Below are 27,730 nucleotides of genomic sequence, written 5' to 3'. Positions count from 1 at the left end.
TCAAGAGTCACATGCTCTTCAGACTGAGCCAGCCAGCTGCCCCCTGTTCCTGGCTTTTAAAATGATGCTACTAAGGGATGAATTCATCACTATTTATTGGACATTGCTCAACTTGTTAGCAACTTAGACTTGACTCCACCCAACTTCTAGAGAAATAAAAATCCGAGTCAGTGTTGCTACAACCAAGAGCATCACATTCTTTCTGCTGACCTTCTGTGCTTATTCCAGGAACTCTCTGGGTTTTCATATAAAATGGAGTAATTACAGAGACACTGGTGGAGACCAAACAACTAATTCAATTTTCAAATATGACAACCTCTGCGATCTCTCTAGCCTCCCCTTTTCTGGGTCTCTTTCCAACTTCCCACTCACTCATATCCACCCACTCATGATTGTGTGTGTGCGTGTGTGTGTGTGTGCGTGCGCACACACAAGTATGCATGTGTTAAGGCTTATACATCTGTACGTGTACACTCTGAAAGCCACTTTTTATAGTTAACCTATAGCTTCCCTTTTTCTTCCTTGGGACAGAAACTGGCGTGGTCTTGCAACGTCTTTTCTCCTTCTCTTTGGATAGAGAACTCCATTTCTCCCTGGACACAGAGCTGCCCAGTTACAGTAAAGAATTTCCCAGCCCCCTCTGCAGCAGCGTGCAGTCCCAGGACTAAGTTCCACATCAGTAGTTCTTAACCTTGGCTGCAGTCTGGGATCATCCCGCAGACCTTAAAAACTACTCATGCCCTCCCGGACCCCACCTCCAAGAGACTCTGATTCGACCGGTCTGAGATGTGGCCCAGGCACTGGGATGTAAGTTCCCTAGGTGTGTCCAGCTTATAGCCAACTCTGAGAACCACTCTCCTGGATGAGCAGTAGCAGCACGGGACAGAAGGGGAATTACGGTAGAGGACCACACTTGGACGAGACAGAAAAGGAAGCCAGACAAGGCCTAGATCCCTGATGATGAGGTGGCGCTTCTCATCAACCTTAGAGATTCCTTTATGTGAGAGACATGCAAACCTCAGTCTGATGCACACAATGTTGTATGTGGTGCCTCTATTATTCACAGATAAAATTCTAAATGATTCCATTGCCTGTTACAGTACTGCCTCTTCTTCTTCTCCCTATTGACACCCCTATTCCAACAGACTATGGACTTGAAGTCTTCTCAAATATGAGTCATATTTGTGAATGAAATTTTCATTCCCATAGTCTTAATTGTTAATAAACTGTTTTAATATTGCACATTTACAGGGGGGGTTATTTATGTTTTTCACTAGAATGCAGTTCTACAGCAACGGAGGTCTTTGATTTATTCACTCTTCTTTCCATAGCACCTAGAAGAGCACAGGGCACATAGTAGATGTTCAACAAATTTGTACTGAATATGTGTTCCTCACACAACTCCTGTCTGTGAATTCAATGTCATTGTAAGGAGAGTTGACCGATCCTTAACATAAACAATTTTTACTTAATTTATAAGTCTACATTTTCTACCTCCCTAAGGAGTGTTATTTTCCATCTATCCTTTACCCTACTTGGGTATGAATCACAACCAAATTCATTAAAACTCTCAAATCCTGAGCAGTTCAGAGTCAAGATTACCAATGGTCTAAATCTCTAAGATCTAATTGTATATTCCAGATTACTCACTTCAAACACTCAAGTGAACCAAGTAAATATGAAGGAGATAAATTTTTATGCAAACAGTATTAAGGGGTTATTAATCCTTACACGAAAATTACTGAAACACATATGTACACAGAGTAGAGTGATATTTGAAAGACAGAATGCAAAAAACTCATATCTCAATGATACCCACTTGTTACCCTATCACCAAATATTTGAGAAGATGCTGGAGAACAATAAATTATTTCCGAAGGAGCCAAAGCAAGCAATCAACCAAGGAAACGTTCAGTTCATGAGTCTAACGCTCCTGTGTCCAAAGCGTGAAGGCTTTGCTGGGAAGTGTCAGGTAGAGGTGTTAGACTAGTATCTGACTGCGCTGTTTTACTTTTCTTTATGAATTAAATTTCTTCTCCATCTTAATCTGTCATCTCATTAAAGTATGGACACAACTAAGAGTTTCTAGTCCACATAAGTTGGCACAATGATTTCCCAAGTAGATGATTATTCTGAAACTCAGCCTAATTTCCCCTGGACTCCGGAGCCGGTCGAGCTGTCAGCTGTGTGGCGAGGCTTGTCAGCAGCAAAGCTGAAACGTTCCGCAAGATCCGAGTGGCTAATTACATGTTGTGTTATTTTGTCCAGTTGATGGTCTCAGACACATCCCACAAACAGGGGATAATGAAATAAAAACAGGATTATACGTGCTGTGGCAGAGGCGAAAATTACAACAAGGATTTTTAACATTTAAATGATATGGGGGCTACTGCTGCATCTTAAAAATGAATTTCCCTTAAAAATGTTCATTATCATGTTTCCCGAATCTCAGGGGAGAGACGGATGGACTTCTTACCTGTTGCTCAGTAGGGAGCCCAGCAGCATCAAGCTGTCCTCCATGCTGGCGATGATTTCGGAGGTGCTGTCTCCCCGTAAGAGGAGCTCTCCCCGGGCTTTAAAGCTGCCAAAGGTGAATGCTTTGCTGTCCCACTCGTTCGTCACCTGCTTCAGCTTCTGCTCAATGTCCTTCTCTTTCACTGCACTGATGCAGATGTCCTATTAAAATTGCAAGCTCTCGTTGGATCACACGAAAGTCACACATCCTTCGTCAACAGTCCAGATTCAGCAAAGGTCCTGACCTCACTATTTGCCTCATACGTTCCTCTACATTTTTTCCAGCTATAAAAGGCAATATAAGAAATGGCGCATGTGTATGAAGATATACAATTAGGGAAAGAGACGAAGGTGGAGCTATTACTAAATAACAGAACCTTAAGTTGGAAAACTTCCCACCAAACTCTACCAGAAAGAAAGACGACAGAAAAGACATGCCACAATGGAATGCTATTCAGCCATGAGAAAGGACATCCTGCCACTGGCAACAACATGGACAGAACTTGAGGGCATTAGGGTGAGACAAGTCAGACAGAGACAAATACTCTATGATATCCCTTACATGTGGAATCCGAAAACACCAAACTCAAAAAAGAACCAAGGGGAATGGTAGTTACCAGAGGCTGGGAGAGGGGCAATAGGACAGATGTTTAAGGGTACATACTTGCAACCAGTAGATGAATAAGGCCTGGAGATCCAATACATACAATAGGGATTATAGAGAACAAAACTATATTGCAAATATTAAACTTCCTAATAGACTAGAGCTTAACTGCTACCACTGCTAGACGAAATGGTAACTATGTGGCCAGCAGAGGTGTTAGCTAACACCACAGTGACAATCATGCAGCAGTATCAGTGTATCCACTCAATACATTATATACCTTAAACTTAAATGATGTTATATGTCAATTATATCTCCATTTGGATAAAAACAGATCATGTTTTTAAATTTTAACCTTTAATTTTAACCTTTAATTTTAACCTTTTAAATTCTGAAACTCTAATCAAAGACTCAAAGTTTACTGTGTATCTGATTTAACTCTAGAGCCAAATCAATGCAGTATGAGAGGAGGAATCAACAGAAACCTGACTATCCCAGGCTCCTCTGCAGCCACATTTATTTCTGGACTATGAGTCAAGCCCTGTCCTTGCCCTCTTCTCCTCTCATAATGCACTCCCTCTCTGGGTGAACTCATCTATGCCCATAGCCTGTAACCTTTTGTGTCTCCATATAAGACCCATATCCATTTGCCAACTGGGCCTCTGTACTTGGATCTATCAAGAGAATCCCAAACACGGTCTGTAAAATATCAAATTCATGCCCTAAGTTCTTTGCACCTTGTCATCCAACTGATTCCCTTCCAATAATTCCCTATCTCACTGATTAGCATGTTCATCCACTGAGATTTCTCAGCAGGAAATCTAGGGCTCCTCCTTAACCCTTCCCCTTTTTTCTCCTACCATGTTCCCCCGCTCACCAAATTCTACCCAGCTTTGCCTTCTAAAGATCTTCTCAATCTTCTCTCTCCTCTCCAGCTTCACTACCTGCCCTCTCATCCAAGATACCATTATCTCTTGTCTGAGATATTCTTATAACCCTCAGTTGACTGTCCCATCATTCCCACTGGCCCTCCCCCAATCCTTTCTCCATGCATTTACCACAACGATCTTTACAAAATGCAAACCCAACCATGTCATCTCTGTTCAAAATATGTCTCTCAGATGGCTCCCCATTGGTCCAAAGACCAAAATTGGTAACACACCTTCATTATGCTGGTTTTCCTCTGGTTTCCCAAACATACTTCAGACCTTTTACACATGCTGCCTCACCTGCCTGACACTGACTTCTGGCACTTTCCAAACCTCTCCCTGCCCTACCAAGCAAGCACGTGGACATGTACTCCCCAGCAGTCATGGATATGCACCCCAGCATTCACTACTTTAACACCCCCCACCCCCAAAGAGGTTACGCTTATTATTATAGGCTGTCCTAGTGCAGATACTTTTACTTCAATGGTATTTACCACATCTTGTAACTATACCTTTATTTGGATAATTATTTCACTACACAAATTATTTAATGATCTATGAATGCAGGAATGCATCCTTATGTTCCCAGCACTTAACACAGAACCTGTCATGTAAACATTTGTTGAAGGAATGAAGAGCTGAATGCACTGAAAAGCATTTTAATTGACTTAATATGGTTTACTGATCCAACATTCTGTAATGTAGGAATACTATCAAAATAAATCCTATGGGACCTTCCAATCCCCCCACTGCATCATGCTTTCTATCAACTGTACCTCTATTTCCTCCTTGTATTTCAGAAGCGGTGCCTCCATGATATTTCTTAATTTAAAGGCTTCATTCCCCACATCCAGACTATGCCCAGTGAGAGCAGCTATCCTTTTCCAGTGCCTCTCCATCATAGCCTTACTGGCCATGTGCTCCAGGAGTGGGCAACATTCACTGAAATCATCAATGGTCTTCTTCAGATCCAAGAAAGCCTGCCAGTCTTTCAAGGCTCGGGGCAGCTTCCGACACCTGCGAAGTGAAGTCACCATGAGCAGTTATTCAAAGATGAGCCTGGCTGTATCTCATCCAAGACTCTCTCCTAGCATTTCTATCAAAAACAGCCATTTTGAATATTTACCGCATTTTTAAATCTCATGACTGAGAGGATATCTGTTAATATAACAAACTTATACCTTATAGAAGATTGCTCCTCCCAATGAGGAAAGATTTTCTTCAACTTCCTCATAAAAATTAACTAGAAAAAAAAGGCATTGTTTTAAAGGATAGAGGTACCTCCCAATTCAACTCAATTCTACTAACAGGTATTCTAAGTACAAAGCACAACAGAGTGTATCGGGCTGTCAACCAAAAAAATGTAACAAATGACCCTCTATTTTCATTGGGTTCAACACTTAAAAGAATAAAGAAAAATCAGAGGGCTCCTGTTTTTATTACAGGAAGTCATCTCACATAAACTTCAAATGTTGGTAAGTGTAACATAAATAGAGATCATCTCCCTCCAAGATGCAGAAAAGCCCTTGACCAGATTCACCCAGGTTTAAAGGATGTGCTTGTCTCACCACGCACACACAGGAGTAATTAATAAATAGTGTCTGACAGGGGTGATGTCAACAGACAACAGCAAGGCAGCACGAGATGTGCTTGCAAAACATCTGGGGGTGAGAAGAGAACTTGACAGCCTATCAAAAAAGAAAGCATTTGAGATTCAATAGCTCTGGGCGTGCTAAACATTTAATTTCTCACCTGTTCTGGAACTCTGAAAGTTCACTGTTGATTTTTTCAATATTCACTTCTGACCAAAGGATATCATGATAGCTATTTACAGTTTCTATGACAGTGTTGTATAGAGTATATATTTTCTGTAGAAGATTTAATTGCTTCTTTATTTCAAGAAGCTGAGGATACTGAGTAACCGGCAGCCCAAAAAGCTCCTCTCCTCCAGTATAGGTGATGTATTTCCGATAGATATTATCAAATTGATTCTAAAGAAAACATAAGAGGAAACTCATCGAGAAGACTGACACATGAATAAACATGTAAATTTCAAAAGCTTGTCAAAGAAGCAAACATGTATGATCTCTGAGCACAGACAAGTAAGAATAGTAAATAACTATAGCTAATTACATAGAAACTAACTCCAATTATAATCATCCCAAATCACATTTTTTTAAAAGATTTTATTTATTTATTTGACAGAGAGAGATCACAGTAGACAGAGAGGCAGGCGGAGAGAGAGGGAGAGAGGGAAGCAGGCTCCCTGCTGAGCAGAGAGCTCAATGCGGGACTCGAACCCAGGACCCTGAGATCATGACCTGAGCCGAAGGCAGCGGCTTAACCCACTGAGCCACCCAGGCGCCCCCCAAATCACATTTTTAAAAATATGCCACAATAGGCCTTTCTATATTAAGGGGGGAAATGTATGTGTCCAAAACACCTTAAGGTTTTGGTTGTTTAGAAGGGCATAGAAACTAAAAAGATTACCTGAAACATGATAAGCCTATCACTGGCTTCCTGGGGTTTCAAGCCACTGGCCATTGGACCATTCTGAAACAAAAAGTTAAATATAAAATAGAATGAAGTGTTGCCTATGGGTTTTATGAGCTCAAAGTATTTGTGCATCAAAGTTAGCTTTCATGCATGTCACATCAATGACAGAAAACTTCATTTTTTAATTGTAGAAAAGGACTCAGGAAAGTGTCTCATTTGGAAATATTTTCAAGTCTAAAAAAATCACAACTTCTAAATAATACCACGACAAATACCACAACTTCTAAATTTCAAGAAATTTTGAAAATTAAAAACTAGTACTATTCATTTCTTAGGTGACACAGGCAAAGAAATGTCAATAAGCACTTGATAAGAAGGCCAGATGTCTGGTTTTCAACTAAAACCCTAATGTGTTTTAACCATTCTCATATCTATTTGCAAAGTGACCTATAACCTTAACATTCCCAACAGGTTTTCCTACATTAAACACCTACAATGGATTTCTGCATTTCTTCATCCATGAAGTTAGTCCATGGATCCAATCTCATAACTCCACAAACTGTGGTTTGGTGTGTTTTTCCTATATAGTGGGCACAAACTGTACCCTTTACTCTACATATTTCCTTTCTGTAGTATATTATAATTGGCTAGAAACGTGTCTTATTATACAGCATATTCCCAGTAGGAGAGTTGGCACTGAAACTCTTGAATGACTAAAACATGAACTCCATCTGTCTTGTGCACTGTCTTCAGCACCAAGGACAGTGCCTGGCACATGCGTGGAACTCTGCAGTATTTGTAGAACCAAGGAAAGCTATAGGTCTGTTTTAACTATATGTGAATAGCATTTGTCTACACAAGTTTAGAAAGTTATCAGACAACCTCAGGAACAGACCAATGATATAACATGGACAGCACTTTTTAAATTCTCATTTCTTAGATTGCTCTCATTAAAATAAAATTCCCACTCCTAGGGAATTTCATTAAACTTGACATAAATCTTTGAACATTTTGCATGCTCTGTTCGCTCTTCCCCAAAAATACAAACAGAAAAAGCTGGAGTTGTACCAAATCATAGTCCAAGTAGAACTGGTGACAGTCCTGGAGGAAGACCTCCACGGTGCTGATAAGTTCCTTCCTGAAACCAGGCTGCAGTGAGACTAACTCATTCTGAACTTCTCTGGCACGAGCCAGAAGCTTCTCCCAAGAATAACGCAGAGTATCAACTTTGTCCATCTCTTCCTTTTCTATCAGAAGCCCGTATTTGTTAAGCAGGGCATAGGATTCCTACAAAAAAGAAGGAAAATTTAATTTCTACCAGTCAGATGCGCACACACACTCATTTAAAACATTAAAATGGAAAAGACCAGAGTGCTTGGGAAACTGCCCCAAAAGTTCTTCAATTCCTCTTGCAAACGATAAAAGCTTAAATGAGCAACTGAGCCCCTAAGCTTCAGTTTCCTCATCTGTAAAATGGGAGAATTCCCTGACTGCTTCACAGGATTTTTGCAAATATCAAAAAACAGCATTTTAAATGAATTTCAAACACTATAAAAACTATAAATCATTATACAAATAAAGGGTATGTTTACTTAGGCCCCTAAATTGTATTTCAAGATTTCAAAATTATATCAAGTAAATAAAAAATATAAATTAATCCAACTGCTAATATGAGGATAATAAAATAAATCAGGGTTTTAACTCTATCCCATTTCATTGTGTTGGCAAGAGGTTCCAATATTAAGACACAAGAAGGAACTTGTGCATCAAAGCCTGAGCCAAGTCATTGCCCTCAAGATGCAAAACACTAAACTACTCTCTTGGCAAAAGATTAAAACTGGTTTTCATGAGAAAGGGTTTTCCCTAAATCTCCCTGCCCTACTCTCCCACCATTAGTTCTCACTATAGAGGTGGAATGAATAGCTAATCATTAATTTGGGGAAGAGACTGTTGATTTGGACAAACCTAGCCCAGTGCCTTTCTCCCTCTTTCTTCTTCTTCCTTGAATGCATCCCCACGGTCTGCACCCTAGGACCCTTAAAGTAAAGCAGGGTAACAGAGGGGCCTGCAGCTTTCCAATTCTGCCTCCGACGTGGGAGTTTCTTCAACAATTCTGGTATATAGTGTTCATAAGCCCATCGTGCATGTGTGTGGATTTGGGTGGTAATGGGAATATGGGAGTTATACACTAAGTCACATCTTCTTCCAAATAATTCTATCAGGAATAAAGGTTGTATTTTGATCTTGATGACAGTTAGGTGTTTGTTTGATCTTGACTTGACTATAGTTTTGTCTAAATTCACAGAGAGGGGCAAACAGGGGTGTCAGTTACTTTGCCTCCCCTTCAAACCCCCAGCAATGCTCCTGGTTCTACCCAAAGCAGGGATCCTTTACCTTATGTTTCAATTCCCAAAAAGGGCACAGTGGACCATATGATTTTCCTGACCCAACACAGCAATGGTGCAAACACATGGTCATCTGACTCATTTTCATACTAATTTGAAATTTTCCAAAATTCAAAGAGGGATGCAGAAAATGTGAGACTAGTATACAATCCTCACCACCAGAATTTAAGTCCAGACATTTAAGTTATGGTGTGATAAAGAGATATTTTTTTCTGGAATTATTTTAATGCTACAATCATATTGGTCTCCTTTAAAAAGAATAACACAGTAACCATTCCTGAGCAAACATATTCATACAGAAGAGAAAATATGATACAGTAAAACTACCAAAGTAATGTGTAACACTAATCTGCATCACTTCTTTGACCCTCAGTTTCCTTATGTTAAAGGTGTTCGGTAGGGATTAATGTTAAAGGGAATTATGTTAAAGGTGTTCGGTAGGGATTAAATGAGACTATACAAAATAAATACATGAACAGACACTGTTAGCACCTGTAGGGACCAAGAGCAGGCTACCCCAAAATGTGCCACTTTGCCACATTTATTATTTTAAAGAGGAATCACTTAAGAATCAGCTAATCCAAAAAGAACACTCTAACCCCTGTCCCAATTTGTCTCCAGAAAGCAGAAAATCACTCTTCTGTGTGAAAGGTACCCTCTCTGAACCAGGAGGTAAAGAGACATCCTAATCACCAAAATAGGACAGTTAGAGCTGAAAAAACTATGTAAACAACCCTTGTTACTTCTTACTGGTTTACTACCACAGACCAAATTCCATTTAGAATTCCTTACTAACTGAAGCTCCCAAAGTGAAGTTTTCTTTGATCTGTCAATTCCTCACAGATTTATTGTCTCTTTGCCTAAAAAGCATAAAAACTGCCTGTCTTGCTTACTTTTTTAAGTAATTTCATTACTAATAATTTCATTATTGTGCCTCTGCATATAAATAATAAAACTTTGGTTTTTCTCCTGATGATATCTCATTCAATTTAATTCTAAAATCAGCTAGAACACCATGAAGGGTAGAGGATGAATTTTTCCTCCCCACCAGCTGCATCCAGGTCCTGTTAACCAGCTGGTATTCCTATCACAGCTGCTAGGAGTGCTGTCTGTGGAGATCATAGCTGCCTCTTTCCCTGCAAAATTGTTCTCCACTAAATGGGAGCCTCCTCAGGGGAAAATTATGGTCAATGATGAATTGACTTATGGGTATAAAGGCAGCCTTCCTTCCCTCAAGGTAGGACTGTGTGATAGAACTCATGCTCTAGAGCACCCCATGGGATCAAGCAGAAATCAGTCTACAGCTAATATCACACTCTCACTTAGCTACCCCACCCCTCACCCAACCTCATCATTCCTGTTTCTCTCACCCCCTTTTCCTGTGAGCGCTCATCAACAGATTACTTGTGCAGAAGTCCCCATCCCAGGCTCTGCACTTAGGAAGCTTAGATGTCACATAAAGGACCAGAACTGACCCACAGAAGGTACCCTATAAAGTTCGATATCATCATTACTGAAACTGTCTTCAGTTAGACTTCTGTTTGTAACTATAGTCCAGACCTAGACAATACTTCAGCTAATATCACTCAACATGTGAAGATATTTCCAAAATGAGCAAATGATTATCAGTTACCTCAATAGGTCCCACTTCAAAGTCAATGGAGATTTGCTGCTCCCTGATTTCTTTCAGTGCCGCCATAGTAATCCGAATATCATCTAGGTCTTTAATCTGACGATTCAGTTTCTTATTGAATTCTTCAACAAGTGTAAAAATGTTTTCCATCTCACTCCTGTATTTTTTGTTACAGTGACGGCCAATGAAAACCATCCAGGCCTTTGTCTCGGTAGTCAGAGTGAACTTCAAGTCAGCTGCAAAACCCAAATGTCCACAGATCAGTTTGAAAAATTTAAACCAGTAAGAAAAGACAGAGTGCTGTTGTTCACCAATAACAAATACTTTGCAATTTACCTTGTAGTACATAAGAAAATCAAACTGAAAAAAAAAATCAGATTTTTCCACTCATTACGTATTCATTCATTTTATAAATCTTGTCTTACAACAATTCGGAACATATTTTGAAATGCTAAAGAAAAAAGTACATTATCAAAACCACTGGAGATAAGCCTCAAATGTTTATAATTATTTATTAAAGGAAGGGTAAATTTTGATTCCAAATACAACATGCACACCCTCTTTCTCTGAATTAGCATTTATTTTCAAGGTTTAGCAGCAATGTGTTCAAAATAGTGCAGAATATATAATTATGCAGAAGGGAATTAAAAACAAATCTACAAATTGGTCTTAAACTTAAAGCCCATAAAAGGAAAGTCAATCTTAAAGATAGCTAGAACTCTCTGGAATACTAATCTAGGTAAAGAGACAACAATACTGTTGAATTTTTATGAGAGAAAATGAACCAACCTGTGTACAGAGCAACAGCACCCACACAGATGCACTCTGGCTCAGCATTAATTTCCTGCTCTAGCTTTTGGAAATAGAGAATCTGAGATTCAAATTCAGAGAGCAAGGGGTTTTTCGTAATAAACATCATAACCATTTCTTCTTTCTCTTTTTGCCAAATATGATTGTAGCATTTAAAGCAATCCATAGATGTAATAACTTCCTAGAATACAAATAACAGATTTGTGTTGAGAGAAAAGATGTGGAAATGGACATATACATGAATGTTGGTCAACTGCTGTTGGCTCCCACAGGTCTGTTGCAATCCTTAATTAGTGAGCTGTGTGAGTAGTTAGAAATGCCACGGAACTGGAACTAGGTACATCAAGGACACAGTAAGTCAAGAGCAGCAATGACAGAACTATTAGGTTTCCTAGCCGAAAGGAGAGGGGGATCGTTTCTAGAAACTAGAAAAAGAGAGTCCATGAAGACTCTTTTGGATAAGAGCCTCTTGATTGGAGCTGGCCTTCTGTTCAGAAACCACAGTTGGAAATCATGCCACACCAAGGGTGCTATGGGAAAAATCACCCTGAGGTCACTCTTTTCCACTCCCTCTTCCTCCATACCACCACCAGCATCAGACCATGACTCTCTCATTGGTCAAGTCTACCGGAAGCCTCAATGGAAATCTATGAATCTGTTCCCCAAGGTCAGAGAGCAGAGATAAGGTCTGGAGAGGCAAACAGAATATATCCAGCATCAAATTCCACTGGAAGTTTGCATGGAATCACATAAAATGTATACACCCATTGGATTAGGACTGGCATCTGTACAATATTAAATCTTCCCATCCAGGAACATAGTATATATTTCCAAATATTCTATTTTTTTTAATACTTGTTAACTGTTACAGGAATCTTCATAGAGACTTCACATACTCTTTATCAGGTATGTTCCTAGGTATTTTTCAATGAAATAATTATTGCAAACAGGAGCTTTTTCCACTATTTTTATAACTGACTATGGATGGCATATAAGTTTTAAAAATTCGTTTTTTATTTTTATTTTTTTTAAAGATTTTATTTATTTATTTGACAGACAGAGATCACAAGTAGGCAGAGAGGCAGGCACAGAGTGGAGGGGAAGCAGGCTCCCCGCTGAGCAGAGAGCCCGATGCGGGGCTCGATCCCAGGACCCTGAGATCATGACCCGAGCCGAAGGCAGAGGCTTTAACCCACTGAGCCACCCAGGCACCCCAAAAATTCATTTTTTAATAAACAGTCCTCTTTGCTATAAAGTGTGCCTCTGTGAGATGAACCGGCTCACTCACATTTGGTAACCAGAGAAGAGGCCGACGTAATGAAGAGGTCACATCAAATGCTATTTTTCCCAGCACTTTGTTCTGTACCAGCCAAAGCAGCAGCCAAGGAGGGGCACAATCTTGTGAGCCACAGTCTTACACCACGTTTTCCTTTGAGGCCAATTTGGTCACGACTTCATTTCAACAATATCCTTTGCACAGTCCAACATGGTCTTTCTATATCATATCCTTGTTTCTATAACAGCAGCTTCAACCTTTCTCAAACCCACCCATTCACCAAGTTTCTTTCACTTTCTGATAATGAAGTTCTTTACTTATTTTACCCTTATTAAATGGGTGGCTATTTTACTGTGATTGTCATAGTTTTGTACCAACAGTGATAAACAAAATTTCCTGGTTTCGACGGTCTGCCTCAAGCCTGTTTTTCTCATAATCCCGTTAAATTAAACGTGCAACCTTGCAAAAGAGGATTTTCAGGAATACGCTCATTGTATTACAGCAGAAATGCCTATAATTTCAATTAACAGCTAACTTAACTCTCATTGAGCCATATTTTTTTTTCAGATTAGCCTCGCAGATTTACATAACAGAAAATCATTATCTATAAATAATTAAAGATTTGGCTCCTCATTGCTACTGTTTATACCTGTTGGGAGTCAACTTTTCCTACTGACTTAAAATTTCAGAATTACATCTACATGAGAAAAAATTTTCTAAACTGAGATGGAATTAAAAATGCCATTACTGGGACACCTGGGTGGCTCACTCAGTTAAGCGTCTGCCTTCAGCTCAGGTCACAATCCCAGAGCCCTGGGTTCGATCCCCGCATCAGGCTCCCTGCTCAGCAGAGGAGTCTCCCCATCTCTTTCCTGCTCCCCCTGCTTGTGCTCTCTCTCTCTGTCAAATAAATAAATAAAATCTTTTTTTTTAAATGTCATTATTTGGAAAAAAACATGACATAACCAACAGCATTCTCAATGGCCCAATCACTTCAGCAAATTTTACCAACCTGTAAGAAAACCAAGCAGCTTCACCCCACCACTCCCCAAAGGCCGCTAAAATGTCAGCTTCAGGTTTAACCACTACTGAGACTCCCCACTCATGGAAATACACAAAGCTAAGCCTGCCACTACATATCGCCACCAAACCAGTCCCCCAGCACGGGCTGAGATGTTGACATGCATACCCAGGAAGAAGTACCACAGCACGGGGACTTCACAACCATATGATGTCTTGGCGAATGAATTACAGATTATCAAAGATGCCTGAATATGAGTAGAAATTCCAGAACCCAGACTTCTTTCAACATTCTATAATCTTTACAATATTAAGAATATACCCTAACTAAATAAGTTTTAGACTCTCACTTATCTTTTCTCACAGAGTCACTCGTTATTAAATCAGAAGTTTTTAAAGTGGCAGTAACCCACTCTATGTTAACAATACGGGAATTAAAATAAAAACTTAATTTCCAAAGTTCTAAAAAAATAAAAAATAAAATAAAGTGGAGGTAACCTGGCACTATAAGGAAGAATTGCCTGCACTGCATGTGTACGGCTGTTCTGCTTATTTTTCCTGCCAAGGTTATTTCGATGGTTCAGTCCTGCTCATCCTTTCAAGGCAGGCAGGGTTGTAAGTTGATGGCTAGCTTATGGATCTGCTGAAAGTAGATCAGATTTACATTCTGATCCAATCAGCTGTGGCAAGAAGTAAAGGGCTGGGATCATGGGATTTTCCCAGTTGAGGCAGAATCACCCAGAAGGGTCCTTGGCTGCCGGGGAACGGCCACGTCTAGTACGATGACTAAATGTGTATTTACTCTTCCGGAAGCAATTCATCCATCTCGTCAATCCAGAAAAAGTCCTTCGAGTTATTCCAAGTGCTTACGATTTGCACTTCCTTTATATAATAGAAAAGCCAACACAACAGAAATAACACAAAGATAACCATTTTGTTGCCAGCAGTACGCTAATTTCAACTGCTTTGACTTACCCTGCGACTTTCATAATATGGCTGCTTATATTCAGTGAAAGTAATGAGCTTCATTATTGATTTATTTTATTGTATTTTCCATGATTGCTGCAACATTCGAAAATATATCTGAAAGTTTCTTATCATCACAGACTACTTACTTTTATCATTTCTGTGGAGCTTGACAAAGTAAATGCTAGATAAATATTTGTTAAATTGAATTATGTGAACACTGTCCCTAGGGCAAAATTAAATATAAGGATCAACGATATATTAAGAAGGGAAAATTGAAAATGCATACATGTAAAAGCTTCCAGTTCCCTCAGGAACACATTAAAATTAAACTTAATAATATTTCTTCACATGGTTACAGCAACGGCAGCTTTTCAAAATGTTTCCAAACAAACGAAGCTCATTCTCTCCGAACTGACTAACAGAAAAGATGTATTTGCTGACTGACAACCATTCCCTCAATGCTGAGAGACATTTTTAAAGAGTCAACAGGTCTTGGGGGTAATGTGAATATAGATTGTTTTTAAGTGGAAATTGACTTCAGGGTTTTGAACCCTTCTGACAAGAACTGATTCGCCTGAATAAAAACAGGGCAGCTGGGAGAAGAGCAGGATGGAAGAAAGTTAACCTGAATTTACACCCCTGTTGAGTCTAAGTTTGTACCGACAGCACTACTATTTGCTCTGTCCTCTGTATTATCTTATTTCCACGTGGAAACACACATTAATTTTCAGCTGATGGCTTATGAGATTCACCTGACTATACACATCTGAAAAACTGACTATAAATCTTACTAGGTTTCAAATGATACTAGTCACTGCTGGTATCACTGATTCTCTGAAAGTGAATTGCAACACCAGTTTGCTTTGAAACATACCAAATTGTTTAACAATTAGGTCTATGTGTACTAAATCAGTGAATACATAGGTTTACAGCATGAGACAGAACACAATGTGAAATGTAGGAATAATCGCTCTTTTTCGGTTTGCAATCTAGGAGGAAAAATCTTAAGTTAAAACGAACATTCGCTGACCACATCCCAGGTTCCGTAGCTTCCCCCACTGCCGGCCCTGAAGGCATAGTGGTTAATCCCCAGGCTGTGTGTAGGACAAGCCTGTGACCTTTGACCGCACACAGGCACACATTGTAAAGCACAGGGCTCTGACGTCAAGCCCTCTTGACATACCTTTTTGGTGGAGTTGATGATTGTGCTCAGCACGGAGACTAATTTCACAATCTCTTTGTTGTCGGACACATTCTTATAATAGTTCCTGGTTTGTACAGGAATGGGTAAGTTTACAGAAGCTACCTCAAAGGTATCTAAAAGCAAAAAAAAAGCAAAAGAGAAAGAGAGAGAGAAAGAGAAAAGTTTATCTCAACAGCAAAGAGAATATGCTTTAAAACAGTGAGGGGATTTCTGAAAGGAAGACACTTCCGTAAAGGAAGGACCTCTGACAGTCCGTTTCTTTGCAAAAGCAACTGAAAATGGGGAACATTTGTCAATATCAGTTTTTCAGAACTCTGGACATTAACCAAAGCTGGCAACAAGCCAAGTGGTGCTTCTTTATTCAAGAAAAAAATGCTAAAATCGGAGTAACAATGGCGAGTTTTGAGGTGTTTTAACTTCCTTAGGCCCACAGCCCCCTCCCTGGCAATGTGGTAGGCTTGAGAAACACAGCCACAACCTAGACAACCTAGCAGTCACCGGAGGGGCCAGACTGCATTGGGAGAATTGTCACTCTTTGACCCACTGGGAGGTTCTCTGGAAAAGACCCATTCAGAGTTTATTGTTACTTGACCTGACTCAGAACTCACTGAGTAAGGGGGGGGGGGGTGGGAAAGAATCCCTATCACCAAGGCATTTGTTAGAAAACATCAGCAACAATTAACTTCACAGACGACTGTGACATTGATATTAGCTGAGCCAAAGAAGAGGCTGACCAAAAAAATTAAAGATCTGGGGAATGAGAGATCCACAGAGGGCACTGGAAAGCCTTGACTTATCTCCTGGGGCTCTAGAAAGTCATGCCTCTTGTACAGAGCTATCCACATGCCCAGGAAAGCCCTAAAATGCCCCAGTCTTTTACTTGGGCCTTTCACAATCAAGTAAATAGAAGCTAAGGCAGTGTTGAAAACTTACTGAGTTTTCAGGGTGCTCCAGCACCCATACAGTTTCCAGGCAAAGGGTGTAAGCCTTAGCAGCTGAAAGGATTAGGAAGTCTCTGCGCAATCATTAGCTGATCTTCAAACGAACCAGCCAGAGTCTACAGTAGTGCACACCACAAGAAAGACCAGTCTTACAGAACTAGGCCAGGAAAGTCAATACAGTCAGTAACGAAACAGTAACAACAGACTCTTGGGGCGGGGTGGGGTTGGGGGGGGGTGGTGCTATATACAAGCAGATTTTCAGAGCTGCCACATTATATTCTTTAAAATACCAAATCTGGGGGGCACCTGTGTGGCTCAGTGGGTTAAAGCCTCTACCTTCAGCTCGGGTCATGATCTCAGGGTCCTGGGATCGAACCCCATGTTGGGCTCTCTACTCAGCGGGGAGCCTGCTTCCCCTTCTCTCTCTGCCTGCCTCTCTGACTATTTGTGATCTCTGTCAAATAAATAAATAAATAAAATCTTCTTAAAAAATACCAAATTTGGGGGGCACCTAAGTGGCTCCATCGGTTAAGCATCTGCCTTCAGCTCTGGTCATGATCTTGGGGTCCTGGGATGGAGCCCCACATTGGGCTCCCTGCTCGGTGGGAAGTCTGCTTCTCCCTCTCCCTCTGCTACTCTCCCTGCTCCTGTGTGCCTTCTCTCTCTCTCTCTCTCTCACACACACAAATAAATAAAATCCTTATAAATAAATATCAAGTTTTCAACAAAAATAAAACCAGTAAGCCATGCAAAGATAAAGAAAAGCAGTGCCCACACGTAACAGCAGCATTCAATAAAACTATACATGAGAAAACCCAACTATGGGAATTACTAGACAAAATTTATATCAGCTTTTATAAAATGTTCAGAGAATGAATGAAAACCCATTCTAAAGAATTAAAGGAGAGTGTGAGAATTGTGTCTCACAAAATAGAGAATACTGGTAATGAAACAGAAAAACAAGAGTCAACTGCAAATTCTGAGGTGGAGAACATAAATGGAATTCTCGAGAGGACCTCAACAGATTTGTCACTAGAAAAAAAAAATTAGTAACCTTGAAGATAATTTAAGATAGAAGATGAAATTATCGATTTGAGGTATTTCCTCTTTTGTGATTTCCATGCTTAACGTTATAAATTTCCCGCTAAGTGCTGCTTTAACTGCATTTCATAAATTTTGACAATTTCTCTTTTTAACTCTCTTTTGTCATGACAAAAATATACATACAGAGTCTCATTAAATATTTTTTCTTTGTAATCTCAGATATAACTCATGACTGAGCATAGTTTGAGCTTAGAAAATTCTGAATTTTAAACTATTCTAGGACATAAAGCTATGTTTCCAAATAATATAAAAATTGAAATGAACACAATAACATATGCTTTTTTGGGTTAAATAAATAATTCCATAAGTTGTGGGCAAAGTTGCTTTGACCTATTTTCATCCTCCTCAGTAACAGACAATTTTAAAGAGAAACCTGCTTCAGTTTCTTCTCATGGTTCGTTGATTTATCATACAGGGAGATAAACAAAAATGGAAAATTACACGGGGTCTGCCTTTTGCAGGGTTGCCTTAGAGTTTGCAGGACTAAGGGCAACATCTAATGTCATCAGCGACTTGGATAGCATATGTTCTCTAATTCTACAGACTACAAATGAAAACCGTGAGATATACAACAAAAATCACAACATGTCAGCACAACAGGACACATAATGGGTTAAGATACAAAATGTGTCTTAAATCTCAGAAAATATTCATTGTGAGGATGACAAGTTTCTCTTAAAACTGTGAGACTAAAGTCCTTCTTATCCCCCTGTTCCGAGCATTACATTGGACCAGAAGTCAGTGAGGCAGCCACATCTGGGACATACACACTACAGAAACACAATTTATAATGGAGTCATTAAAACACACGGATTTTTATATTACATTAACTTAAAATTGGCTCGTAAATTAATATTCCAATCAACACTGATTTAAGAATTGCATGGAGGGAAAAATCCATTTGAGCTCCTTCAATGTTGGTTTTCAATGAATGGCTCAAAAGAGCCAAAGGAACATTCACCTTGAGGTTCGTTTTCTCCCATTTCAACATCAGAATCACTGTCTTCATTATTCTGCAAAGCAGCCATTTTTCTCTCCTGCATCTTTTTCTACAAAGTAAAAGGATATTTTTATATTTTTCAGCTCGGTCCCATCCATAAAAGCGGCACCTTCCATATGCAATGATGCCTTCACCCCACACCCACCTTGGACAGCAGCTCACTGCTCCACTGTCTAACCCCCTTGGTGACACTGACGATGCAGTCCACGGCTTTGTTCAGTGTCTGCTGTATGTCCTCCAGGGCAGGGACCATGGCGATGTTGGGGATGGCCAGAGTGATGCCTGCCCGGAAAATGGGCAGGCTGTTCTGCTTCAGCCTAGATGCACTCTTACTGTCTGGGTTAACACAAAAGAGGGAAGGCTTACAATTTTTTTTATTTAAAATGGGGTTTATTTCCTTTTAAGCCAGGAAAATTAAAGCACTTGGAACAACACATAGGACATACATTATCAGACAAATATTTGGGGGATGAATGAAAGCTACAGAGGAATCTCATTTTGTTCAATGTAACGCAGTTCAGGGGAACTCGACAGAGTTTCTGCTGATCTAAAACACCTCAAATGAGACTGTCCACGCACCAGCCTCCCAACGAATTAGTTACATGTGGAGTAAGGAAGCGAGGTGTGAAGAACAACAAGAGTTGTCAGAATAAGGACCAGTTTGGAGTTTCACATAAAACATAAGACTTTTCTACCACAGTGTCTATAACCCAAACTGGGAGCAGTTAAAGAGTGAAGATGAAATAAAGGTAACTCACCATCTACATCCAAGGGGCTTTTCAAGTTGCATATAGGTTTAACTATTGGTATAGGCATAAATACATAAATGTGTGTGTGTGTGTGTCTGTCCACATGCATGCATGTGCGTGTAACTTTATATAGTTGAAAATACCTGCAATATATAAAGTTGGGAAAGACGTGTGATTTAATATTCAGCACATCAACCAATGTTTGACAAGTTCTAATAATATCCCTTTGTTAGATAAAAGCACTATCTTCTATTCCATGCCACCAATCAAAAATCTCTTCAATGTATCCACTTTTATTCTACTTTTAATTAAATATTAGGGACACTTCCCCTTAAATGCCAATATTCAAAATAAATAGGGTTTATTACCCTATCATTTTGCAATTTGAATTAATAATGTATTTTCATTTTTAATTGAAAATTTAATTTCAGAATGTCTCTAGATTTGATGGATTTTTGTGGCTCATCTGGGAGACGCAACACCCATTTCTGAATTTTGCTGTCGAGAAAATGATTGTATTAAGAAGGAACAAACCAGCTGGAAAGTACTAAATTGACACAAAAGTAGTAAAGAAATGTTCTGCTTTGGAGGGTACGGATTAATAAGATCTACTTCACAGAAGTGTTGGGATAATCAAAGTTCATAAAGTATAAACTTACAAGGAGGCTCTCAATAAATGGTGGATTTTTAAAATTATTTAAAAATAACAGGAACACACACACACACACACACACACACACACACACACAAGCAGCAACCTGGGCTGCCAGTAGGCAAACTGTGCGGAATTATTACCCCGGAAGTTGGTCGTGTTGGAAGAATGAATACGCCTCCGGATGGCCTCTAGTGTGTTCCTTGTAACTTTCAGAAGCGCATCCATGTTCTGGTGGTTGAAATGGGAAAGCAACCCACAGGCTTCCTCCTCTAACAGCTCAGTCTCCTTCTTCTTCCTCAGGATTGTCGCCAAAGGCAGGAGGCCTGCCAGGGCCTCGCAGGATGGTGCCGAGGTGTCTGACCTTCCTTCTTCTCTCTTTGCTATTACGAGATGAGAAGATTGAGAGAGATGGAGAAAGAGAGAACCATCTACTGTAATTAAAGAGAAGAAAACTAAGATAATTATATGCAAGTTGAATAATACTTAAATGTCAGGTTTCCTAGAAGGTGAGCCCAAAGAATAGGAAGAAGAAATTGGGGCACGTGATGGGCTGATGAAGGCCTCTCCTACTTGGTGTGAGGAAACAGAGGAGAGACAGGAGCTATGGCTGTAAAGGCAAGGCCAGACCTCAGGGACCTGCGTACTGATGCTCTCTCTCCCCCATCAATAGCCATAAAGCCTTGGGAGAATCACTTTCCTTCCCTGCCTCTCAGTGTCCTCATCTGTCCTACAGAAGTTCTGCTTTAGTATAGGCAGAGGTACTCCGATGGTAATTCCAACCCATCAATCATCCTACTCTATTGATAAGGTACATGTGTGTAGTTTAACCAAAAATAATGGGATGAATGACAATATGCCCAGAATCATAATTTCAGATTTATAAATATCCTTATAAAATTAGGAGAGTGTTTACAGAAGGGTGAAATTAATCACTACATAGAAAGTGAAATTTTAGTTTTCAGTAATGTCCTAGAAAAATAAGACCCTTCCATGACCCCATCTCTTACCTGAACTTTCGTTTTTTGAGTCAGCACTATTCATATTAGACACTACGTCACTTTCTTCTTTGGATAGAACTTCTACATCCAGCAACATATTTATTAGCTCATTCACTGCTTCCTCCACTAATGAGCTTTTAAAATTTAGTATCTGAGCACCCTTTACACAAAGGTCCTATCAAAAAAAAAAAAAAAAAAAGAACATGGTGTCATATCTGTCTACCTCTTGAGACCACAACAGTAACAATAGTAATGTCACAGATTCAGCTTCTAGATGGGATTTTGGCCTCCAATGATGCTTGATCACACCCCTCATATGAACCTGGGCCAGGCATCCTGTAAAGGAACACATCAAAGATAGGGAACCAACTGAACAGCACAGACAGACCAAAATTACACTTACTTCTCCAACAGTGGGGGAAATACCTCTGAAAGTTTATCAGCAGCCTCTTTTTCCATGAAGTGTCCTTTATTTCACATCAGTCTGCTCTAACCAGCCTTCCTTCTCTCCTTACCTTTGGCAACAAGCCACAATCAGCCCCTAATTAATTTCAGATTCCTCTCCCCTCCCGGAGAGTCCATTTTTTTCAAGAATGATATTTAACAAATATAAACTAATATGACTGGGGGACTGGAATCAAATCTGTACAGACAGATAGACAGATAAATAATGGATGGACGGATGGACGGGTGGATGGAGATAGAGACAGATGATACAGACAGTCAGCAATTTACCACCTGGCTGGACAATAAGCCCATGCAAGAATAGATTCTGTTAGTTGGTCACAGCCCCCAGTTCCTTTCCAAGCCCCACCATCACTCATCTTGAGACTCTTATAATGTGCTCATGGACCATCTACTCCAAACGTCAACTTCATGGCGCATTTACCTCCTCATCACCAATGACTTACACCTCCACTCTACTACTGCAGGGCACATGGCATTTTGATACCACTGACATAGGAACATTCTGATGTGTCCTGAAATAAACTATTAAACTTCATCATTAAATAAAATATAAAATAAGAACTTTACTCCCAACTCAGAACTTCACCCAACTACCAAACTCCATCCCTAGCCTTGAGACCATCATGAAAAAAAGGTGGGTTGGAGACTGGGTAAGACATGGGATAGAGTTAGCACCATCCAGTAATAAGTATAGACTCTGGCACCAAAATTCCTGGGTTCAAATCCTAGCTCTGCATGATTTGGGAAATCCTTGGTTCCCAATCTGAAAAGTGGTGACTATGGTAGAACCTACCTAAGTTGTTGGGAATATTCCATAAGATAATGTACATAAAATACTAGAACAGAGACTGGTAAGTAGTCAGAAAGTATTTGTTTTGTCAGCAAATTATACATAATCACAAGACCTACATTTGCCCAGGTTTGTTCATCTCGTGCCACAGAAACCAGTTCCTTGTCCTCTGAGAGTCGCTCTATATTTTTTAAAATCTGTATCACAAATCCCTCACTCTACACACTGTTTCCTAATGACTTGGTTTCTCAGTTCAACCATTCTTTTGCAAATATCCTTACTTCTATCACTCCCTCAGCCTTCCACTACCCCACTCAGGAGAAGCCCAAACCACATGAACCAGATAATCAACCCTCTCCACCTGCATACACAAGTCAAGGCAATGCAGGTGTTGTACTGGGAATTCGTGCTCCCCAAATTCAGTCAGGCCCCCAACACTACCCCAGAATGATTCTACATGACTACAGTCACGTTCCTCTACTAGGCCCCATATCAGCTGTATCCTCAAATCCTTGTATCCTCAAATCTTTACACCATCCTCTTCCACATACTCAGCTAATAGCCTTGATTTCTACAGCACAAAGCAAATGACGCAGGGACTCACCCAACTCCCTGACCCCATGCCCTCACCCTGAAGACAAACTGGCTTCTATCATTAACCCCTTTTCAGTGAATGCAGTATTTCCCCTTCTCTTTAAGAATTATCACATAACCTGAGTTCTAAATCAGGGACTCCTCTACTTCCCCAAATACCATGCTTACTAACCATTCCTTTTCTCCTTCCCCCTCAGCATAAGAACATACTAGATGAACTTCAACGCAACATCTCCCTCTTCCTCCAACTATCATAACAAGTTTCTGCCTCAGGGCCTTTGCACTTACTGTTCCCTTTGCCTGGAATTCTCTTCCCCAAAGTTATTCACATGGCTTGCTTCTTCACTTCCTCTGCTCAAATGTAATCACAGAAGTCATCCCTGTCCATCAACATAAATCACAACTCTCTGTCAGTTATGTCTTTTCTTCATTACCCTCTTAATTTTTCTCCATTGAGCTTATTACCACCTGACTTATTGTTGGTTTTTTGCCATTTTTGTTTATTTGCTCTTCTGTTTGCTGCACTTGAAAAGGGCTCCGTGAAAGCAGGAATTTCATCTGTTTTGTTCACAGCTGTATCCCCAAGCAGTGGTTTGCATAGAAGCACCATAAAAATTGTTGAAGAATAAATGAATTATAAAAAGTAAACAAATTCAAGGGAAAGCAGTCACTTAATCGGTAATCACTGATTTTGGTAATCAAAATGCAAATTAAAATTAGGTTCTATGATTTTGCTACTTAAACTAAAATTAATAAATTAGAATTTCTGATTATTTATTACAATAAATTTACTATAGTTTATAACAAATTTGTTGTTTTCTTATATACCTCATTAAACAATCTTTATTACAATTTATTACAATTACAATAAAACAGTATCTGTTAGAAGATAGTGAAATAGGTACTATCATATTGCTGATGGCATTGTAAGTTGATGCCATCCTTTTGAAAAGCAATTTGGCTACAAATATTAAGAGCTATTATATGAACCCACATTCTTTGATGCAATAATTTTACTTTGAAGAAGGAAATACTCCCAGAGGGGAAAAACATGGTACATATAAATATATTCATTATAGCTCTTGGCAAAAACAGCAAAACTCTGGAAACCATCCAAATGTCCAGCAATGAGGAACGAGTAAGTAAATTAAGGTACATAAGCTCAATAGAATATTCTGAAGGCATCACTGAAAAGGTTGACTACAAAAAGCCACATAGCAACATGAAAAATATTTCTTGAAAAGATGTTAAGTGGAAGAGAAAAACACTTTTTGCAACTTTATTAAGAGGCATATAAATAGGCAATACACCAAAATTACAACAGTGGCGGTCTAACTGATAAAAAAAAAATCCTACTTCTTTCCATTTTTAAAAATATTCTAAAACTTGGGCTTACATTGAAAAGGAACATTTTTCTAAAATAATACTAAGAATAGGGGTAATATTAAAACCATGGACCCAAGTTTTGCCCAGAGGGCAAGATCATGACAAATGAGCAGGGGAGATGGGGATTTGGGGGTCGGGACAGAGTTTGTAAATCTGAATAAAGGAGGAAATGGGAATTTCTAAAATGTAGACATTTAATTTTGATTATCTAACAGTAATTTAATGTAAACTGAAGATTACTGCATATCCAGAAAAGGGTTATCAGGACAGGCCTGTGACTGAAACTCTGCATGCCAGGTTGGTCTCTGGCTGGTATCTGGGGGCCTGGATGTCATGAAGGTTCCCACTCTGCCTCACGCAGCCTGTGCAAACAGTGCGGCTAATGCTGCCCACCTGTCTTCCTTCTGGGTATCTGGAATTTGGGTCCATCCTAGGCAGAGGGTGCCTATGTGGCCAGACCCATTAGAAACCCCCAGCACTGAGTTTCCCATGGGCTTCCCTGTGCAGAAATGTTGCAAACACGTTGCTGCATTTTTGTTGCTGGGGTGAGAGTAAACTCTCTGTGGCCCCTCATGATAGCGAGACAGCATAAGGAAGCTTACATAAGCAGTCCTCCAAACTCCCACCTCTTTTCTCTTAGGGTCTGACTGAGTATCTTTACCACAGCCCTGTAGTAAATCTCAATCCTCAGTGCAACTAAATGCTGAGTTCCAGGAGTCTTTCTTACAAATCTTGTGTCTTAAGATTAAATGTTACCTTAAAGATTATCTTAAAGATTAATCTAAGATTAAATGTTATCTTAGGGGTACCTAGGTGGCTCAGTGGGTTAAAGCCTCTGCCGTCGGCTCAGGTCATGATCCCAGGGTCCTGGGATCAAGCCCCGCATCGGGCTCTCTGCTCAGCAGGAAGCCTGCTTCCTCCTCTCTCTCTCTGCCTGCCTCTCTACCTACTTGTGATCTGTCGGGTAAATAAATAAAATCTTTTTTAAAAAAATGTTATCTTAAATCTTAATCTACCATTCTCATAAATTATCCTTCTAGTGGTGATTGTCTTGGGGACTCCTGACATGCCATATTAAAATCATCCCTGATGAATTCTTATACTCAGGATGCCCATCAGGAACACTGCAAATGATGATGCCAAAATGACATTCCCAAAAGGCTGCTTCATGGAGAGAGCATGGTTTCTAGGATCTTAATCCCAGCATAGGGGAGAAAGGGTTTGTTTTGCAAAAAAAGTTTGAGAAATAGTGGGCCAAAGAAAGTTAAATGGGCTCTTACATAAGAGACTTTCTGACGGCCTTTATTTTAACTGTTAATATGTAAAGACTCTGCAAGGGGAAAGGAGGGTCCAGCCTTTACCCTGAGCAGTTTGAACACAGACCCAGTCTTCCTGGTCTCCTGGCAGTGGCTGCAGGACTGTGTACCGCAGAACACCAGTTTGGGAAGTGGTGTTCTCCAGAAATATTTAAAGAAGAAATGCTGTCCCGAAGAGATTAAAAACAAATGTCTTATTAATTAACACTAGCTTACTGGAAAATTCAACAAAATAGCTCAATTCTTCAAAAAATATGGAAAAACGAGAAATGTGTCTCATGGCAATTTCTCTCCTACTGAGTGAAAAGAAACGGTCTGTTCCTCATGTCTAGGTGATGCCTTAGATACGTTCCTCTTCAGTTTCAAATTACTGTCAGAAGGCTCAGCGTTTGATCACATCTATCACAAACCAATCACAGACAGAAAAAAATGTAATTTATGCATCGAAAAATGCCCTTTATTTAAAAAATTTTAATAAAGGGGTGCCTGGGTTGGTTAAGCTTCCAACTCTTGATTTTGGCTCAGGTCATGGCTCCATGCTAGGTGTGGATCCTGCTCAAGATTCTCTCTCTCCCTCTCCCTCTGCCCCTCCCCCACCTCTCACTCTCTCAAAAAAAAAAAAAAATTAACAAAAACATCAATTTCCTAATAACCTTTGTCATTTGGAGGAACTCTGCACAGGTAAGTGGCTCCTCCTGGGGGAGCTGGCAAAGCGGCATGCTGCTCATTTCTTCCAGAACAGCATCAATGCGGAACTCCATCAGATCGTTGACCCTGTCAAGCAGCAATTCCAGGTCCTCTTTGGAAAAAATAAAAGTGAATAAAGGAGATTAAGCATTTTGTTTAAAAAAAAAAATGCACACAACTGGGGGGCCTGGGAGGCAGTTGGTTAAGCCTTCTTTTTGGTTTTAGTTCAGGTGGTGATCTCAGGGTCATGAGATCAAGCCCCGCACCAGGCTCTGCTTGAGATACTATTGAAGTGAAATTTCTTCAATTTTTCCTTTACAGTTACTATCGTAAGGTACCTTTTTTAGAATTGTGCTGAAGTAATACTGAACACTAAGTTCCATGGACAGAAAGGTCAATTCTAGAGGAAATTAACACTTTTACATCAAAGGTCGGAATGATGGTTAATAAAGCTCCAGCTAAGGGATGATACCATTTCAACAGATACCATAGAGTGAGTTCTCTTTCATTCTGATACGGCTTTTGTCTGGAGAATGAAGTTAAAATTGAATCCATGTTATATACTCATAATGTATCAAAGGCATAAAACACTCCCTTAAATAAATACCTTTGCTTCCTAAAGAATAAGGCCCTAAAAGTTTTCAGTCATCTCTAAGCTAATACCAAGATACCAAAAAGTTCTGCCTGGTAAGCTTATTTCCTACTAAAAGAGAGCCAGACTTCTATGCGAGCATGTGTGCTCAACATAATTCTTCACTCTTCTGATTCTTAAAAGCTCCTTCAAGGACATCTGTGACCCACCACACCCCCGCAAGATGTCCACATCCTAATCCCCCGCAAATGCTACCTGATATGGCAAAGGGGACTTTGCAGATGTGAGATGTAGAGACCATGCTTAATTATCTAGGTGGGAATTATCTACACTAGGTGGGGCCACTGCAGCCAAAAGCGTCCTTGTAAGAGAGGTAGAAGAGTTGGAGTCAGACAGAAGACAATTTCCCCGTGAAAGCAAAGAAACAGAGAGAAAGAGATTTGAGGATAATATGTTGCTAGCTTTGAGGATGGAGTGACCATGAGTCCAGAGGATGTAGACGGCCTCTGGACACTGGAAAAGATTCTCCTCTAGAGCCCCCAGAAGGAACTATCTCTGCTGACACCTTAATTTTTAACTCCCAAAGAGTC

At 39.9% G+C, this 27,730-nt stretch overlaps 1 protein-coding gene across 2 annotated transcripts in view; it reads right to left on the bottom strand.

Moving 5' to 3' along the window:
- DNAH5 (dynein axonemal heavy chain 5) overlaps positions 1 to 27,730 on the bottom strand; it is a gene marked incomplete at both ends in the record, with an annotated part of 215,917 nt that overhangs the window by 143,235 nt on the left and 44,952 nt on the right. Inside the window, 13 exons of one of the 2 annotated variants that reach the window (XM_080804575.1) lie at positions 2,477 to 2,676; positions 4,824 to 5,064; positions 5,800 to 6,038; positions 6,538 to 6,600; positions 7,612 to 7,830; positions 10,582 to 10,817; positions 11,371 to 11,572; positions 15,840 to 15,973; positions 18,867 to 18,954; positions 19,051 to 19,241; positions 20,450 to 20,689; positions 21,317 to 21,482; positions 26,515 to 26,660. In XM_080804575.1, coding sequence (XP_080660701.1) covers positions 2,477 to 2,676; positions 4,824 to 5,064; positions 5,800 to 6,038; positions 6,538 to 6,600; positions 7,612 to 7,830; positions 10,582 to 10,817; positions 11,371 to 11,572; positions 15,840 to 15,973; positions 18,867 to 18,954; positions 19,051 to 19,241; positions 20,450 to 20,689; positions 21,317 to 21,482; positions 26,515 to 26,660 — 2,365 coding nt within the window. The remainder of the gene's footprint in view (positions 1 to 2,476; positions 2,677 to 4,823; positions 5,065 to 5,799; positions 6,039 to 6,537; positions 6,601 to 7,611; positions 7,831 to 10,581; positions 10,818 to 11,370; positions 11,573 to 15,839; positions 15,974 to 18,866; positions 18,955 to 19,050; positions 19,242 to 20,449; positions 20,690 to 21,316; positions 21,483 to 26,514; positions 26,661 to 27,730) is intronic. The other variant, XM_080804576.1, reaches the window with a different exon arrangement.

The sequence above is a fragment of the Martes martes genome, assembly GCF_963455335.1.
Source record: "Martes martes genome assembly, chromosome: 5".
NCBI classification, from domain to species: domain Eukaryota; kingdom Metazoa; phylum Chordata; class Mammalia; order Carnivora; family Mustelidae; genus Martes; species Martes martes.
Note: the sequence above shows the minus strand (reverse complement) of the source record. Positions and strands in the feature narration are given on the sequence as shown.